Consider the following 17,905-nt stretch of genomic DNA (forward strand, 5'->3'; position numbering starts at 1 on the left):
ATAATGACTTTGAAAAAATTTTTTTCCTTTGATACTATATCCACCTCCTTATATACTACAACTTTTGTTTGAAGAGTTTTTTCATATATACATAACTGGCAGAGATATTACATATAAATAAATTCATTAATACGCTCCAATCTACAAAAGAACAAGAAAGCGAGCTAATAAAAACGTGGTAAGAATAGTTCTAATATCGGAAAAAGAAGTTATTATGAATAATAAGTAGTCTGACTGAAACATGGACTGAAGGTGGTCAATGATACCGCTGAACGGGGCGTTAAACTAATGGAGGATCATAATAAAATTTTATCTAGAAACAAAGAGGAGAAATAATATATGTATACTATACAAACTGTGATGGAAAGCAGTATCCTGACGCCACAAAGCAGAATTTGTCAAAGGATTTGTAAATATTTTTTAATATAGCGAGAAACACCTGATCAATCCCTACATGATTAATTGCATTTTTAAGAGGCATTGAAGACAGCTTATTAACTGAGAGTTATTAAATTTTTCATTTTCCTCAGAGTCAGTAAGTTCTTTATTTTTCTCGGAGTCATTAAGTTTTCCATTTTTCTTGGAGTTATTAAATTTTTCATTTTCTTCAGTGTCGTCAAGTTTTTTCATAGAGTCATTGAAGTTTCCATTTTTCTTGGAGTCATTCAATTTTTCATTTTCTTCAGAGTCATTAAGTTCTTTATTTTTCTCGGAGTCATTAAGTTTTTCATTTTTCTTGGAGTCATTGAAAAGTCCCTTTTTGTCGTTTACGCGCTGTCGTTAAAAAAGTTCTGGTATGTTGCTAGTCTAAAAATATGATCAATGCTATTTTTCAGTTTCTCTAAAAAATCTGCATTTGTCTAATTTTTGCGTGTTTTTCAGTTTGTGTAATTAACATTTTGAACCAAAAAATCGGGAAAAAATCTCAAATATCAATTTCAATTAAATGCAGTTATATGATTAAATTAATGCAAGTAAATAGGAAAAATTGACCGAAAATTGAATGGCGCAACGGCTGTTTTAATAATTCGAAGGACTACCTCGTCCGGCTAGAACCTTCATTCCAAATTGTAATATTCCAATATTTCAGTATCATTTTAAATATTTCAAGTACTATTTAAAACTATTAATGAGTTTTAACAACAAAATATTTTAAATGGAAAACTAAATTTTGACAAATAAAATACGATTATAGCAAGCTTGCTATAAATGTCGAAAACTCGAGTCTGGCCAGAGACATTATTTTCAGGAAACACTATTCTATATGATGACGAACGGAAAAAAGGGAAGTGAAGCCGAGGGCTTCGGTTGCCGCGGAGTGGAGTGAAACATTGTAACATGATACGGGTCGGGTCGGGTATATCGATGTAAAATAACACAATATTTTTTAAGAATTATTATTTTATATTAAAACGTTTGTAGCTTATTGCAACGTTGACCGATTTTGACGAAATTTTCAGAATATGTTTAATTGACACATATCTATAAAACGTATTTTTTAAATTTTCAATGTAGGCCCATATAAAGATGTTGTAAAATGCAACTTTTAGTAAGTAAGTAAATACGTATTTATTTATTTATTTCAGCCTCGTGGCCCAGAAATTGGACTTGGATTATAATTCTCGAAGCCATTCATCCCTCTATTTATCCATTCATCCGTTCCTCCACCCATCCATCCATATCGCATGCCACATCAAATACCTTATTGTCTATGTTGATCTATCCCAATCCCAATGTCTCCCCGCTAATCCCGCCTCTCTCTTGATTATCTCTTGTGATTAATTCTTTGCTTTTTTCTCTATACTCCTAACCCATTCTACAATTTCTCCCACTCTTTTCTCCTGTACTATCTTTTCTATACTTATGTTAATTTTTTCTACCCCTTCACAGTCTTCTGCCAGGTGTTTTAGTTTCCCCAAGTGTCTCTCATTTTTTCTACAATTCCGATCAGTTGCTATTTTTGAAAAAATTATTTTCACATCCTGTACTAAACTAATTGTTCTAGCTTCCCAAAAAGTTCAAATCGTATAGTACAATATTAAAGAAGTTATCATTTTTAGAGCGTCCGAAAATTTTTGCGAGTCACAGTATGTACATATATCGCACAGAACACAATTCTTCTTTCTATTAAATCGCATTTCTTAGGTCAAACAATTGCATTTTGTAATGTATAATAACATGTAATAATAATGTAAAATGTAATAACGTTAAAAATTACTTAATATACACCCGCGGTAAAATCAGTAAGTATAACTTTCGTCCTCACAGCAGAAACGTCGAAAAAATTTTGACAATGATGTCCCACAATAAAAAAAATCTGAAAAAACTTGACGACACTGCCTGCTGTAGTACTTTATCAAGGAACCAAACAGTAGAATAGCATGTTTTCATATTTTCTAGAAATCTGCATTTTTCCGATTTTTGGGGGTTTTTCATTGTTTACGACTACAGTTTGCAACCAAAAAATCTGAAAAAATTCTATAAAATGCGTCTTAGGATCCAAAATATGTAACATTTTTTTTAGAATTTTAGAACGTATTTGAGACCGGAAAATTGCGCTCGACTGTGCAACAGGCCTAACGGTTCTGGAGAACCGATTACACTGTCCAACACCAAATTTGTTTTCAATATACTGTTGGGTTCTTCTTATAGAGTTTTTTGCGCTGATTCCGAATCTGTCCTTAATTTTTCTCCTATACGCACAGTTTTTGAAAAACATGGCTTTGAAAAAAAACATATTTTTCAACTTTAAACAAATATTGTGGTTATTATAAAAGATATTGAATTGTTCTTTACAGCAAAAGATTCTGTAGACTTTCCCGAATACAGTGATATCCATATTAATACATTATGATTGTTTAAACATGTTTAAACAATGATTAAAGACGGAGAGACACTACTTTTGCATCAATTTTTGAGGATATTTTTCAATTTATCTCAAAAAATTAGGGTCCAGCGGAAAATCGAACTATACCACGCTATAGAGCAGACTTTTATCTTGAGAAACCACCCTTTCAAGTTTGCACGTCGACGTTTTTTTCGAACCAGAAAACAAAATAACTAATATAGAATATTAGAATGTAATGGAGAAGCGTTTGAGCATCTTCTTCAATAAAGACATTTTTTGAAAATATCTCGAGATCTAATAATTTTTTGCCATGTGTACCCCAATCATTTTTTACGTAGAATGAACAGAAGAATCGATCTGTGTAAAAAACAATATGCATTTCTATATAAAGAAATGATGCAATTGTTAATTGCACATGCACTGCTGCATCCAAAAAAAGTTAAAGACCTACAGATGTAGTTTTCTTCGAACCATTTATCTTTCTCCTTTTGCATTTTTTTGTAAATGCAATAATAACCGAGTTATGACTTGTAACAATTGCGTGAATCACCCTGTATACTTAAAATTTAAAAAATACGTTTTATAGATTTGTGTCAATTAAACATATTCTGAAAATTTCAGGGTAACCCTAAAGTTATTCTTCTAAATTTTCGTAGAAAAAATTGGTTTTCAATTTGGTTTAATTAATAATAACTGTGCCTAAAAATATGAAAAAAATTGGAGACAGTATTGATGACAGTAAGTATTTCATCATTAAATTAATTTCCAAGATGGTGGCTTTTAAACTTCGATATAAAATCTGTGTTTCTTCGAAATCTTCCGGCTTTTCTATTTTTTAAAACTAGAGTTTGCAACAAAGGCTCGGGAAAAATTAAAATACTTCTATGAATATAATTTATATTATTAGAGATTTGTATATTAGTTACATATTTGATATAAAACAATATAAACTGTATGTCCTAATCCTGGCCAATGATGATGTACGATCTGATCCAGTCTAAAGATGATGTAGGATCTGATCCAGGCTAAAGATGATGTAGGATCTGTTCTAGGCTAAAGATGATGTAGGATCTGATCCAGGCTAAAGATGATGTAGGATCTGATTCAGGCTAAAGATGATGTAGGATCTGTTCTAGGCTAAAGATGATGTAGGATCTTGTCCATGCTAAAGATGATGTAGGATCTTGTCCATGCTAAAGATGATGTAGGAGCTGATCCAGGCTAAGTACTAGACTAGGGGGCAGCACTATATGGGCACGGCCAAAACCCGGGCGTGAGCACTCTCATATACTCTCTGGCACTAAGCACCAGGCTTGCCATATTCCGCGCGTGCCAGGCCCCTTACCGCTGCGCCCCTCGCCACGCTACTACGCTGAGCCCGCCCCACTCTTCCCACTAACACTGACGCGTGCCGTTAACTTAGCTTGCTCCACGCGGTACGCGTCAGTGTAGTGGGAAGAGTGGGGCGAGCTCAGCGTATTAGCGCGGCGAGGGGCGCAGCGGTAAGGGGCCTGGCACGCGCGGAATATGGCAAGCCTGGTGCTTAGTGCTTAAAAAGGGGCGGCAATTTGTTTTTTTGCCCGGGGCGTCGTAACCGCTAGAGCGGGCCCTGCCCCTAAATGACGTGTCAAAATTTCATTAAGTTCGGAATACTTTCCAGGTAAAAGTATCTGGCGACTGGACTATACGCGCTGTCGTAAAAAAAGTTCTGGTATGTTGATAGTCTAAAAATATGATCAATGCTATTTTTCTATTTCTCTAAAAAACCTGCATTTGTCGAATTTTTGCGTGTTTTTCACTTTATGTAATTAACATTTTGAACCAAAAAATCGGGAAAAATCTCAAATATCAATTTCAATTAAATGGAATTATATGATTAAATTAATGCAAGTAAATGGGGAAAATTGACCGAAAATTGAATGGCACAACGGCTGTTTAAATAATTCGAAGAACTACCTCGTCTGGCTAGGCCCTTCATTCCAAATTGTAATATTCCAATATTCCAAACCATTTTAAATATATTCAAGTACTATTTAACAGTATCTCGTCGGTGATCTCGTCGGTTGTTGAAGCTAGTTCTGATCCATGCCACAGATTTAATAACAGTAAAGTGGGTTCTGTTTCCTGCTAAAGATGGTGTAGGTTCTGTTCCATGCTGAAGTAGGAGAGCTGTTCCAGGCTAAACATGATGTGGAGTATTGTGGAGACAAAAGTGGAACGGCCAAACCAGGCCAAACCCTGGGCGTGAGCAGCATGAGCACTCCACTCTCATTTGCTCTCATTTCCCCTCTGATGATAGATCTATTCGCTGTTGCTGTTATTTGAACGCCCACACCAATCAATCTTTTTCCACATAACGTATATATATATATACAGCTCAATAGACTATTTTTCTACAAAAGGGTACGTCAGATGTTGCTTGTTTATTTACAATAACCTGTAGTTAGTTTGAATTTCGAAAACTGCAGTCGTGGCCGAGTGGTTAAGGCGTCTGACTAGAAATCAGATTCCCTCTGGGAGCGTAGGTTCGAGTCCTACCGACTGCGAAAATGTGGTTTAATTTTTTTTTCTTCTTCAGAAAACAAAATTTTACGTTTTTAAGATAGATATGAACATTGTATTTGAACTGTTTATAAAGGTGAACGATTGTTTTGTTGTATTTAGCAGTGAAACGATTGGTTGTTCTATGGATATGGGAAATGTCTTTGGGCATAAAGGTTATTGTCGCCATGATGTAACAAATATTTTCTTAATTTTATTTGTAGGCATTATAAAGATGTAAAGTAATCTTAATATCAATAATTAATTGCTAAATTAGTGTACGTTTGACACTGTTCTATGCATTAATAGTAGTTGGTGCTCAACGGCGCCGTGGCTTAGTTGGTTAAAGCGCCTGTCTAGTAAACAGGAGATCGGGGGTTCGAATCCCCCCGGGGCCTAGTGGTTATATTTTTTTTTAAATTGTTAACAAAAAAATTCTCTTACGCAATACGCAATACACTATCAAACTAATCGTTAAATATTAATTTCATATTTTAGTACTAGTTTAATAGAGCAAACATCTTCTATAAAGTATTTATTCAATCAGTATCATTATGCCTTATGCTTACATACATATATATATATATATATATATAATTGGTAGTATAAAAATGATACATATAAGCGCGCACATGAAGTTAATGCAAATAAATAAATGTGTCTATATAAAAAATGTACAACGTGTTAAAGACGGCTGATAAATTCTTGATGCTTAAAAGTCAAATTTATAGCCATTTCCGGAAACTTTGACGCGTGCCACAGAAGGTGCAGAGGAATAAGCGACGCCCAACAAACTCTGAGGCTGTTGTTCCTGTTGCTGGAGTTGTTGTTGCGCCTCCTGCTGCAATTCTGCTTGCTCGGGGACCTACGGACGATTACTATTAAACAGAAACCGTATTTAAATTTGTTAGAAATTATTGCAAATAAATATTTCACGATCAACAGTTTTACCTGTTGCGCTTGAACAGCTTGTGCTTGTACTTGCGATTGCGCTTGAGCTTGTCTCAGGGCAAGAAGCTGCGCCAGTTGTGCCTGGTACAATGCAGCTGCAGAGTATCCTTGCACTTGAGGTTGCTGAACTTGTTGCAATTGTTGATAATAAGCCTGCAATGCTGCAGGATCTGCAGCAGCTTGGTAAGGATATGGTGCAGGCGCAGCTGCAGCAGACACGTATGTAGGTGCAACTGGTGGTGCAGTTGCATAGCCGTTTGCAATTGGGCCAACTGGAAACACTCCTGAGATACGATATACACGATTACTTTAATTGATTCCACTAGTAAGACAAGATCAGTCAAAAGTTCCATGCCAACTTTGGTATTAAAATACAAAAAATCGGGCACGAACTTTTGCACTGACCTAATACCATCACTTTGTAAATTGATTACAGACCTAGCCCAGGGTTTCTGTAAGCAAGAGCATTAGCAACATTAGGCAGCACTCTCTGTGCTAAGTAAGGATTCCCAACGCTAGAACTAAATGACTGGTGAGAGCTGGGTCCACTGAATGCAAAGGCAGTCTGCGTTAAACCTGGCCTAACAAAACTGAAAGACGCGTGTTGGTCAGAAGTGCCCAATACATTTGTGGGCTTCACACCGTGAATAGGTGCCTCAGCAAATGCAACAGAAAGCACCATGCAACCGAGTACTACGTATTTCTGAAAGAAACAGAAAGATCTCTTAGCTTAATATATATACATACATATATATATTAGGTACATATTAGGTCAGTACAAAAGTTCCCGTTTTCGTATTAAAATACAACAAGGAATCGGGCATGAACTTTTGCATTGACCTAATACATTGATTGCAAGATTCTAAAAGAAAGACGCACTATTCATTCAAGTTGAGAAACTTGCGCGCAGGGTACTCACCAACATGTTGTTAATTTATAAGAAGTTTAGCACTGTTTCACAGGAACGAACGATGGTATTATCAACGGAACATCAACTATTCTGTCGCTAAGCCACCCCGTGGGGAGTTATATATTGCGGAAGCGGCCGGGTTCATACGTGAGTAGAATCGCATCGACATATTTTCAGAGGTACAATCACACTTTCTCCGAGATGCCAAGATGGGACAGTTCATGAATCGTAATCGCACGATATCAAGCCTTTGTCTTTACGGATCTTTATAATATGTACAACGTAATGGTACATAATTGTACGGTTATTTACAAACGATGATACGACCTGTTGAGAATTCATTTCATCACCAGTTGTGTCTTTCTGAAAATACTGGTACATCGTCGTGCATAACAACAGTATTGTCTACAGAATTAATGTATACAAGAATCGCGTTGCTGCGATTAACATTGCTGCGATATACATATAAAAGGCAGTAATAGATCTCTATGTGACTAATCTAAGATCGTGACGCAGCTGAAGAAAGTTACTTTCGGTCAGCCTAGAGCGGCGATGATACGCCGACAGGTTATTAATGGTAATCAGATAGTCGTTCGTAGAATGTTAAATAGCTTATTTACTGGCAGTGATATACAACTTATTTATGTCTCGCACACGTTCAAGAAGCCATACTTCGTAAAGTAAAACATCAATAAATTTCTCCTTGCTGTTCGTATAAACGTTATACATTATAAGATGGTTTTAAAGATTTGTCTTGTCGTAGTAGAGTCGCAGTGCTTTTATTACTACACGTATTACAAATTTGAAAAATTAGTACAAATGGTTCCTCCTTCTGGACAGTCGATATTGCGCGTACCTCGGTGTAAGGTACTTTTCTCGAAAAATATTCGTTGAATATTCCGGTGACGGCAGAATCGATAGACCAATTGCAAAGATCGACGTAAGTTTGTGCGAAATGACGTAGAATGTTCCCCCTCCTGCGCGCGGTGACTTTTCACATGCTGGAGAAGTATGACTGATAAAACATGCCCATGGCGGTAGTCGCGAATAATGTAAAGCAACTCCACCACGTCGCTAGACCGAATAAACCTCCGTACACCTCTGTTGTAAATATCTATAAAACAAGAAATCACATGTAAACGAACTCTTTACGATATATCGTGTTTATAATTATACCTGCTTCAAAGAACTCAGCGCGAGTTGAAAATCTTGCGCGGTTTGCACAACAGATCTTTCAGGATCGTCATTGGTTCCTCTCAATATCGATCTCGGTGGTTCATCCGCTGGACATTCTTCTAAAGCTGGCTCTCTGAAAATACCTTCCCACGTGTAACCACCTGACGAAAATATGCAAACACATTAGCGTACTAAAAATAAAGAATTGTGCAAGCAATTCTTTGAAATTGATCTTACCTAACGATTTGTACATGAACGTAAAAAATAAACATATAATTAATGGAACAATAAATTGCAACGCAACAACACATAAATAATAAAACACTGCTGCAATCTGAAACAAATTCGAGAGACGATTGTTAATGTTTACGTTCGATTTTCATAAGTGTTTCTTTTGCGAGTACCTTTTTCTGTAAATCAACGTTCTTTATTCTACCAGCTTCTTTCTTTTGATTCTCTAATCGTTGTACAGCTAAGTTTAGGTATGATTGAAGATACATCGGCATAAGTATCAGCTTTAATAACACTGCAACGATGATCGCGATCAGCCTCATACTCTCGAAAGCCGAAGATGTCATTCTGTAAGAATTTATTTTTAAGAATACATCCCTACGAACGTAAGTGTTCAATTCGTTGATACTTACAATGGCTGGTTCATACCAGAGAATATTCGAACTGTAAGATAATCCCTGCTTATAGGCTTGATCCATAAGCTTATCAACAGAAGCGGAGAAGCATAACTAATATTCGATAGCAATAACAATAGCTTTCTGTCTTTGTTATATCTGAAATATATTATTTTGTTAAACATTCGTTCCAGTGGGAATATTTTTCTAGCGGGAAGATTACCACGGTATCGGTACCTTAACGAATCCCAATGCATTTTCGACGCTCTCAATCCAGGGAAAGTAAATAAAGAACCAAGCAAACCACACCATAAGGCAAGAAAGAATTTGATAACAATTTTTGATGCAGGTCCTCTACAAAGGAAATTACCATAGTACGTATACATGTATGCATATAGAGGCGAAATAACGCTGGAAGCTCTGGTTAAGGTTCTAGACTTACGTAGACGAAAGACCTTGATTATCTAAGAACAAAGATGCACTGTGATTAAAGCTTGAGTAGGCTTTGTCCAATCCAATTTCGAGATTGTTCTCGTCGACTATAAGAATCATCATAGCTAGTAGAAGATAAGCAAATCCGGTGACGATACACGTAGACCTTTCGCCTATGCTCTCCTCTCCTTTGAAATATTCTATCCAGAGGGAAAGCAATACCTTGCTAAGTACTAATTAAGGAAATCAATCTCGATACACAAGAAGAGTACGTCCAAACACGAGTCGCTAGAGAAAAGGATACAATGCAAAACCCAGAACCAATGAGCACCAAAGCATACTTAGATTTATTTCGTCTCTGATTGGATAGAAATAATTATAGACCTGTTCGATACAAAGCATTGTAAGGACACGAAGAAAAGAGCTCAAACTTTTGATTTTATATTTCCTTCGTACCAACCTCTGTAAGAGCATAGACCGCAGCAGCATAAACAGAAAAATCCAACAACCATTGATACTCTGTATAATATTTTAAATGCACTACGTCTAAGGTAGTTATTTTCACGCCCTCCAATGTAATATCCAGATTTCTAGGAACTTGAAACACGTCGGCAACCTTTCCATTCTCTGTATGCTTGCCTTTCTTGGGTTTCTCTTTGGGTACACCCACGAGGCTTCTCAACTGTTGGTCGGTTGGATACAAGTAGCGTGTCAACCTATTAAACGATTAAAAAATCATCTATTAACTTTGTGTCGTGCTTAATCTTAGTTGTTGCTAATCAGTTAGGTGTACCCTGTAGAACATAAGATCCATCTTGCCAAGGAGAAATGCGGAGTCAATTTTTGGATGATACTGACCATAATAAGAGTGATCACTAATTGAGCTCCTAAGAAAGCCTGAAATATTAAATATTATTGTTACGAAAGAACATCAAGGAAATCTAAATACGAAATTGTTACTTAATTCTATTTAGACAGGTGTGTCGAAAGAGATTACCATGATTGAATTTGTCGTAGGACTGAGAAAAAGAAAACCAAAGTGGATCCACCGGTCTCACGAAACCATAAGTCCCATCACGAGAATCGTAATTCCACGATAAATCGCCGACTAATGCTGAAAGTTACAGCGAATAATTATCTTGGATAGAACGCCGGTAACGCGTGTTCGACCATTTTAAATGGCACACGTTCGAGTAGCTGGTTTTATAAATAGTTGTAACTGGTTGTAACCCCGCGAAACCGAAAACATCGTAACCCTTTGCATGGGATATATGAGGTTATTTCCAGTTATTCCTATTCTATCTATATCCTGCTATATCTATAGTAAGAGAAAAGTAACCTGTTTGCGGTGAAGCCTTGCCAAGTCGCTGACAGATGTCCTATTTCTCGTCTGTGGCTGGTTCAGCCTTGCATTCACAGATAGCACTACCATTTCCTGGAAAAATGATCAACTGTTGGTAACATTTGACTAACACAGTTTCAGCGTTTTGTTATATTTTCATTATGCCGCGAAATTTGAATTCATACAGCGTATTTAGGGTTTGCAATCCCGCGGGATAGATGTGGGATTCATTTCAATCTCACGGGGTACCGCGGGACAAATTTTTCTTAAGTAATCAAAATTTATTAACAAAATAGATATATTAATGAAATTAAATCAAACTATATAATATAATTGAAATATACATATTTAGAATTAGTGTTCAAATAAATTGTAATAGAACTTTATTATTATAATAACAGATGTTGACAAGATAAAAGTCAGTAATTGAATGAATAAATGAACGGAAAAACATACAATATTATAAATAAAAGAACATTAATACCTAGCAACATAAAATCAATAAAAAAGAAAGATATAAACAACAAAGATCAAAGTTAATAAATTCAAAATATCGGTCGTGGACAAAGAATTTGTTTCCTCCTTCTCGAAGCGCCGGAAGCGCCCAGGCGGTGCGCGGGAGAAACATAATGTCGCTGAGACGCCACACATATACGCATATATCTCGAGTCTCGAGTATGCTCGAGTAGACCATTTTTTATATTAATGCTACGCGGTAATAGGTTCCTTTTAGCAGTGATATTTCTGTTCGAAGAGATTGCAACAATACTCTGCTATTTGAAGTTCCACTTTCTCATTTTTATCATAGATACACAAAATCCGCAATCTGGTAATTTGCAATACCCGCAGGTACGCATAATCGGAAACGAATTGGTTGCGCAGGAAATGCTGGTCTGACGATTACGGGTGAATTAGAAACTCCATAGAGCTGAGAATGAAGCAACATTTAATGGTCCTTCAATTCATATAACTGATCGTGAGATCGGTGAACCCGTTCCCGTGGTTTTTCACCGATAAACACCTGATCGATGAAAAGCGAGTTCACTCGAGTACTCGAATCGAATTGGTCCAAGTTCACGCGAGCACGCATTGAACTCGGTTCCATCACTAACCGACGAACGACATTGTGTCCATTAATACTGAACAACAAATGGCATTAATTATTAATCCTACGCGCGGGCTTACAGGATCTGATGCGATCTCGGCATCGCGGGATTTCCATTCAATTGATTACGTAATAAGTAATTATAAACAGAGACGATCCCCGATTGAATCTGCGTGTCTCTGAAATGTGATTACAAAGGTGACGAGAACAAAACTCAATTCGCGACTCTAACTACAGAACCATTTTAATAAAATTAAGATATCATATCACTGAGACAGTTCGCGTCGCTTTAATCAATAAAGATAGACGATAGATGAAGTCTATAGAATGATCCTCATCTCTAGCTTCTAATACCTTCTAACAACTTTCCCGTTCGTTTTTTATGCAAAAATGGGTGGATGTCTTTCAAAACAGTAAATATGGAAGACTAAATATATTATTTTCGACTTGCTAAAATCATTAAAGTAAGAATCAAATGTCTATCCGACTTCCATCTCTTGCAATAGAAACGGACAATTGTTATTTTGCACAAAGATCCGCAGTCTATTAATAATTATTATTAGGTACTCGCGCGGTAATGAAGTTTCACACAATCGTTATTCGTTCAATAGTTACTAATTTTACGACAATTCTTTTTAAGGCAAGCATGGCAGTCAGCGTGTTAAAGAATTTAACGCTACTGTTGCATTATTTTTTCCTGTTTAATATTATTTTAAGAAAGAATAAATGCCCTGTCTAGTACAGCGGTTACCAACCTGGAAGGCGCGGACTATTGTCAGAGGAGACGCCGAGACGTCGAAATTTTTGACTAAACAATTAATTTGTAGTTTTCACTTTTTTTTCTAATAAAGTTTTTATTATTTAAAACGTGTATATATATATATATATATATATATATTATTATATCTGTTTAAAAAATAAAATGTATACAAGTAGCATAAAAAAGGTCAGGAACGGCTGGTCCTGTGGATACATAAAAATCCACTGTCTAGCGGATTGAGTCCTTATTCCGAAGGTCAGAATTGATTGTGAGTCAGCAGGCCCTAGCGATTGCAGGCGGTTTCGGTGGCTGTTGCGCGAGCGTCCTCCGGGATAAAATGGCTCGAATGATTCGAAAGCGATCTCCGCGTGGATCCGGGCACGAAGATCGATCGATCCGACCGTGGCGCCCGTGCATGAATCTTTCTCTTCGGGGAAAAACGCGCGAACCGTTTATTTGGAAGAACGCGTGAGCCAAGCGGAGGAAGACTCGATATAAAAACAACAGACTCATCGGTTCACGCGATCAAATACCGACCAGCGTTCGCCGAGCGTAGACAACGTGAACGATCTCTGAGGCTGGCATCCGCGAATCTATACACGCGTATATAATCATCATCGTTCTTCTCCATCTTCTAACGCCTGACACGCAAAGAAGAAAAAACCAGCTCGAGATCAAAACGATCATACATCTTGACGCGTGAGTACCGTGCAGAACATTCAGGGACTTTATCTCACTCGGCATAATAACAATAAATTATTGAATACTTTTCTATGGGAAGCTTATTGTTGCTTTAGACTTGTGATGTGCCTGATGCGTGCGCTCCTCTTTCGCTCCATTTTTTAGCTATCATCGTAACAGTACATTGTTGTCTCAGCGTGTACAAAGTATTACGATAAAAGCGGAACACTTAATTACGACTGTGCATAATCGAAGAGTACTACACGATTCCGGAAACTTGGGAAATGAGTATCGTTGCAGGATTAACGCCGAGAAACTTTGTGTAACGCCGAGGCGTGTTGAAAGGCGATGACAAAGATGAACGGCGTGTGATATATGTTTTAACCATGTTTTAACCAAATAGAGCCAACGCGAGCGAAGTCAACTTTCGCGAATCGGTAGAACTGCGCGTGACTTCATACGTGAGAAGTCACGCGCGTCCGCGATCTATTCGTTGCGAGTCATTCATAATTCCGTTCGCGGCTCGTCATTAACGTAGAAACATCGAACAAGCGTCCTCGGAAATAATGTGTAACGTTACAACGTTGCAGCCGGGGATTATATAATTGGCGATGATAGATTATCACGGGTTGGACGACGAGGGTTAGCGATGATACAGAATTCGAAGCGAGCGCGAAGATCAGCGGTCTTCACCGTGAAGACTACCTCGAGCAGCCTTCGAGCGGTCTTCATGATTTATTAAATTAGAATGGTATTCACGGATTCGACGGATCGAAAGTCGACGTCTCGTGTTTTTGCCGCGAGATAAACGGGTGACTAAGCCTTGGACAAAAGATCGGTCCATATACGATCAACCTACGTGGAGTCTGCTAAACAGATTTCCTGGTAGACTCGTTCCTGAGACGGTGCACGTACACGGAATGGAAAAAAGATACGTTCGTTGCAACGAAACTTTGGTGATTTGCATCTGAATATTAAGTGCTCGTTGCTGGCACAAGTGTTCAAGATAACGATCTTAATTGTAACTTCGTCTTCGTAGACGTTTTTGCGCATCATCTTCAGCTTTGCAAGAATGCGTATCCGGACAAAGAGCGTGTTTCACGAAGCTATGTTCCGCGGCTGACGGTAACATTCTTTTGCTATTTCTTTACAGGTGTCCGACAACAAAAGCAACTATGGCGCCGATCTTGCTCGCTTTCCTCCTCTCGTTCAGCTGTCTCTCCCACGCGACGGGTCGACCGGATTATATTCACTGTCAGAATAATTTGGAATGCGGGGCCGGACACTGTTGCACCATAGGTATGAGGTTTGACGCCATCGAAAAGAAATCTTGTGCTGCGAATTCAGTAGAAGTGTGATGCATGATACACACGACTATATAAGTACGCATTTATAGTGGAGCAGCGAGGTGAGCTGTGCGGTGAAAAAGAAAGAAAAACAATGAAAATACATATGTACTTTTTCTTTAGTATGTGTCGAAATGTTGTCACGAATGTTGGTTTGTTTTCACCGCGCCGCTATTATCGATGCTCGCCGCTCCACTATAAATGCACCCTAAGAGGGATGACTAGACTGCGGATGTTTATGCAATTTTCAATTTTTCTAGATGAATTTTAAGAGAAAGTCGAATCAAATAGAATCTTATTTTCCGTGGTAGTAGTCTTTGTAGATCTGATCATATTTTATATCCTATTCCTTTGAAATAATTATCAAAAGCCATAATTGCATGCATAAAGATCCGCAGTCTGCAGATGACTAAACTTATCACGATTAGAAAAAGCTAATACCCCTACCAATTTTAAACAAATGTTGAGGCCCCACAGTAAATAATTGTCCCTCCAAAAAATTGGTTGGTTAATTTAAAAAAAAAAAAATTTAACTAAAAAGTTTAATTAAAATTGCATACTAGATGATTAGTCCCCTTGCATCCCCTGTCCCCTGTACCGAATTGATAAAATGACCGATTCCAGGAGCGATCAGGTACAGCACCCCCCAATGCAGACCTATGCAAGCTGCGGGAGAAACGTGCAGACCAAGCAGCGCTTCCACTATCAATATGACAGCATCGTATCCTGACGGTGCTCAAGTGCTATTGACCGACGTTCATTATATCCTTTGTCCCTGCGCCGACGGATTGTTCTGCGACCAGGGAACCTGCAGCGAGTCAGCCGGAAAACACGACTCAAATGTGCTAATCGGTGAAAACCGTAGTAAAGAGGACTGATAAATGGATAGGACATATCTCTGCAGTGATTCTTGGCGATGCGTTGTCGGGAAACATTGTGCAGAGTAATCGATTGCCAGTATTGCCACAAACAGCCAAAAAACAGAGAATTTCATTAAAAATGGTTGAAACAAGGTGATCTAAATGTAACATGATCTGGGAACCAAAGCGTTAAGTATTTTTAAGCTAGAAAGTAACAGATAGGAGCTGTCATCGCGTTAACTTTATATTAAACATAGCGAAGTAGACGAAGGATAATCGTTAGTTTAAGAATGTTATGCTTATCTTGATGCAATGTACTTATAGTGTTTAAGACCACTGAATATATCAAATTAATACATTGCAGTAAAAAATGTTCCGATTGTTTCAAGTGAAACCACCTCTGCAATGTCATCGTTTAATAGCTAATAGCTAATAGCAATTAAAACTCATCCGTCCCTTGTGTCAACACTGTTGTTCGTAGGTAAATTTGTCCTTTTATTTTTTTTGTAAAATAACTGTTTGCCTTATTATTTCATCAATCTTTTACTACGTTTGTCAATTTGACACCGAGCGACAGATTATCAGTCCGTGAAATGAGGGACGGACGAGGGTTAAGGGGGTAGACTCGTTATCAAGATTGCAAGGGTGCGAGATGCGCCTTCTCACTTTTTGATAATGCACAGATGGGGTTTTTCAGTAGTCAAAAGCAGGGCCCGGTTCAAAAATTTTGCGAGGCCAAAATACACATTCAAATCCTATACTTATTTTTTTGTCACGCCTTCAAACTGAATCATCGCTGCTAAAAAAATTTAAAAAGTTAAAAAGTTCCGCGCCGCCCCTGGTCAAAAGCGCTAGACAAATCTAGATAAATCTAGGCCGCCAGTCGCCCTCGAAAGTCCTATGAGACTAATTTGCATTAGATTGTTCTTTTATCTAGCGCTTTTGACTACTGAAAAACCCCATCTTTGCACCCTTGTAACCTAGAAACGAGATACATATGTTGTATTCTTCACATTCATCTTATTTTAAAAAGTTGCGCCAGAATGTTATCATGCTGCCATCGAGCGTTAGAAGCACGAACCTAATCGGCTACATATTTGCGCGTTTTTCCGCAGATGACGCTAGGAGTCGTTTCGATTATGACCAGTAATGACCACCATGCAGTGCTTCGATTGAGCCCAACCTTTTTGATACGATGGATGGCCGCTAGAGGCGCTGCGCGGAAAAACAGTAACGTATCTACTATTGGGTAGCAGAGCGGCCAGAGCCCTGAAGCAGTTATATTGGCGGGAATGTATCGAAATAATCTTACCGGACAAAAAGACTCCAGGACGTCGTGTCCTACGAGTTACAAAATATACACAAATACACTTGTGATACATTCATTTTTCAGAATCAAATCATATAAATTTTTTAAAATTCTGCGGGGTGCTCAAGGAACCCCATTTCATCTACCGAATAGTAGATACGTTACTGTTTTTCCGCGCAGCGCCTCTAGCGGCCATCCATCGTATCAAAAAGGTTGGGCTCAGTTGGGCTCAATCGAAGCACTGCCACTGACTGCCACCTGCTGCCACCCACTGCCACTATGTTGCAATGTGCAATCTGCAATTGCCGCATCATACGATCATATCATAAATACACAAAGATTGACAAAGATGAAATATAACGACAGAAAGGATAGGATATGTTCCTCTCTGATAATAACGAATGAACAATCTTCGATGCAAGCTAATCAATTCAAAGATTTTCGATCTAGTTCGATTAAAAAATCTGTGTGCTATTTTCCATGAATATGCAACATTCGAGAAACAATGTCATTAGTAATTACCTTCATACGTGTGTATTTACAATGACCCTGTGTTATTGCGCAGAATTTCAGCCATTTCGGCGCTACCGTTCCCAATCCCAATCGAGTCGTTTAAAAATTCTTTGGCAATCCTTTTGATGAGCAGCTGTGAGCAGCCTATTTAGTGTTGTTGTCTTTACGGAATGGACAGTCAAGTATGCGGAGACGGTAGATTGTTAGATCTGATCGATGAAGCTTGGCAAGATGAATGCTTGCCCATCGACGAAATTATAGTACCACCAGCAGAATTACCTGATCCGGAGAGCGACAATGGTGATTCGCATATGACACTGAAGGAATTGGAACAAAAGTGGAATAATCTAGCTCTGGGCGCGCTCAGCGAAAATCATTTGCATTCTCCGACACCATCTCACAATTAATTTGGTGGGTATTTATTTCTATACTTTACATAACCAATGCGTCTACGTACAACTAATTTAAATACTTATGTTTACATTTTTCTGTTTCTCATTAAGAA

General features: G+C 38.0%; 3 protein-coding genes and 2 non-coding genes across 5 annotated transcripts; 3 read left to right on the forward strand and 2 right to left on the reverse strand.

Annotated features, from left to right (window-relative positions):
- Positions 1-5,312: 5,312 nt before the first annotated feature.
- Trnas-aga (transfer RNA serine (anticodon AGA)) lies at positions 5,313-5,394 on the forward strand. Its single transcript has one exon. It is a non-coding gene; the product is annotated as a tRNA-Ser (tRNA).
- A 232-nt stretch (positions 5,395-5,626) lies between these two features.
- LOC143219123 (uncharacterized) lies at positions 5,627-7,868 on the reverse strand. The gene is made up of 4 exons (XM_076444964.1): positions 7,260-7,868; positions 6,779-7,043; positions 6,341-6,624; positions 5,627-6,254 (listed from the first exon to the last, which is right to left on the reverse strand). The coding sequence occupies exons 1-4, from the start codon at positions 7,263-7,265 to the stop codon at positions 6,102-6,104; spliced, it is 708 nt and encodes a 235-aa protein (XP_076301079.1). The 5' UTR covers positions 7,266-7,868; the 3' UTR covers positions 5,627-6,101.
- Trnat-agu (transfer RNA threonine (anticodon AGU)) lies at positions 5,714-5,787 on the forward strand. The gene has a single exon. It is a non-coding gene; the product is annotated as a tRNA-Thr (tRNA).
- A 145-nt stretch (positions 7,869-8,013) lies between the features above and the next one.
- Emei (transmembrane protein 161-like emei) lies at positions 8,014-10,811 on the reverse strand. Its single transcript, XM_076444963.1, has 11 exons — positions 10,482-10,811; positions 10,278-10,381; positions 9,945-10,200; positions 9,789-9,868; positions 9,495-9,710; positions 9,290-9,406; positions 9,071-9,211; positions 8,831-9,005; positions 8,664-8,760; positions 8,427-8,587; positions 8,014-8,364 (listed from the first exon to the last, which is right to left on the reverse strand). The coding sequence occupies exons 1-11, from the start codon at positions 10,482-10,484 to the stop codon at positions 8,245-8,247; spliced, it is 1,470 nt and encodes a 489-aa protein (XP_076301078.1). The 5' UTR covers positions 10,485-10,811; the 3' UTR covers positions 8,014-8,244.
- A 2,340-nt stretch (positions 10,812-13,151) lies between these two features.
- Positions 13,152-15,617, forward strand: LOC143219275 (astakine). Its single transcript, XM_076445291.1, has 3 exons — positions 13,152-13,390; positions 14,526-14,671; positions 15,343-15,617. The coding sequence occupies exons 2-3, from the start codon at positions 14,548-14,550 to the stop codon at positions 15,594-15,596; spliced, it is 378 nt and encodes a 125-aa protein (XP_076301406.1). The 5' UTR covers positions 13,152-13,390; positions 14,526-14,547; the 3' UTR covers positions 15,597-15,617.
- Positions 15,618-17,905: the final 2,288 nt, after the last annotated feature.

Source organism: Lasioglossum baleicum, unplaced genomic scaffold, assembly GCF_051020765.1.
Source record: "Lasioglossum baleicum unplaced genomic scaffold, iyLasBale1 scaffold0021, whole genome shotgun sequence".
Lineage (NCBI taxonomy): Eukaryota > Metazoa > Arthropoda > Insecta > Hymenoptera > Halictidae > Lasioglossum > Lasioglossum baleicum.